The sequence below is a fragment of the Austrofundulus limnaeus genome, unplaced genomic scaffold (assembly GCF_001266775.1).
Source record: "Austrofundulus limnaeus strain Quisiro unplaced genomic scaffold, Austrofundulus_limnaeus-1.0 Scaffold743, whole genome shotgun sequence".
Lineage (NCBI taxonomy): Eukaryota > Metazoa > Chordata > Actinopteri > Cyprinodontiformes > Rivulidae > Austrofundulus > Austrofundulus limnaeus.
In genome coordinates this window covers 194,118-195,345 of record NW_013953145.1, presented here as the reverse complement: position 1 = coordinate 195,345, position 1,228 = coordinate 194,118, and the positions used below count along the sequence as shown (strand labels likewise).

The 1,228-nt window shown below is 36.6% G+C and overlaps 1 protein-coding gene across 1 annotated transcript in view; it reads left to right on the top strand.

Moving 5' to 3' along the window:
- Positions 1-227: 227 nt before the first annotated feature.
- The window catches only part of LOC106532285 (homocysteine-responsive endoplasmic reticulum-resident ubiquitin-like domain member 2 protein), a gene marked incomplete at its 5' end in the record, with an annotated part of 4,048 nt that continues 3,047 nt past the window's right edge, over positions 228-1,228 (top strand). Inside the window, 1 exon segment of the mRNA XM_014028306.1 lies at positions 228-339. Within this exon segment, the coding sequence (XP_013883760.1) occupies positions 228-339 (112 nt within the window).

Below are 1,228 nucleotides of genomic sequence, written 5' to 3'. Positions count from 1 at the left end.
GCTGTGAGCTGTTGCTCTGTTAGGTCTCTGTTTCTGCTCCTCCATGCTGTCACAGAGGCTACCAGTGTACAGGATGGGCAGGACTCAGTCTAGTGATATTTAAGTCTATGGTACAAGTACACACTTGTACACAGTCTTGTCCAGAAACACTAATATATGCTCCTATTTTATTATACCTTGTCAGGAAGTTTTCTTAAGTTTTCCTTGAATTCTCGTCCTGTTTTCAGGCACCAGGCACGTTGGTTTGCCTTCAGRGCRGAGCAGCAGGACCTCGGAGGAGCAGAGCGGGCCGGTGCTGCTCAGAATGACCAACAGAGACAGCAGGACATCCAGGAAATGGTGAGTTGAACATTACCAATATTATTACTTTTAAACTTTACGAATCATCTTAATGAAATCCTCAGTGATGAAATGTTATAACTGTATCATTTTTCTTTTCTTTTTTTGTTTGAATAAGTTTTATTGAACACAACAGAAGGTCACAGAAACATTACAAATAATTTTCATATGCTCAAAAGGAGTGGGCAGAATTATACTTTGTTAACCCTCCCCTTCTCCTGAAACCCGTCACATCTTATTCAAAAAGAAAACAATTCTAAATGTCTTATAAATGAAAGCATCCAACAACATTGTCACTGTCRATTCCTTTTTGAGTTTAAAACCGTTGAAGCTTGAGACTGTTTTGTTTTAAGGCTAAACTCCAATTTACAAGTTTGTCCTTAAAACCTGTTGTTTATGGTGAAGAGAAAAAAATAAAGTGAATTTGGATTTTGCAACACTCAGGGTTCCTGCAGATCTTTAAAAAGTCTTAAAAGGCCTTGAATTCATCAATCCAAAACTAAGGCCTTAATTAGCCTTAAAATGTCTTAAATCAATCTGTCAGAAGTCTTAAAAATGTTAACACCTTGTAAATAGGATGATTGTAATCTGTCTCAAAATAATTGGTGACATCTTTTTAACGTTCACATGCAGACATTCCTGTTTGACATCACTTCCTGTTGCTTCACATGCAAATACAGTGGGGAAAATAAGTATTTAGTCAGTCACCACTTGTGCAAGTTCTCCCACTTAAAAAGATGAGAGAGGCCTGTAATTGACATCATAGGTAGACCTCAACTATGAGAGACAAAATGTGAAAAAAATTTTGAGAAAATCATTTCGTCTGACTTTTAAAGAATTTTTTTGCAAATAATGGTGGAAAAGAAAAAGTATTTGGTCACCTACAAAC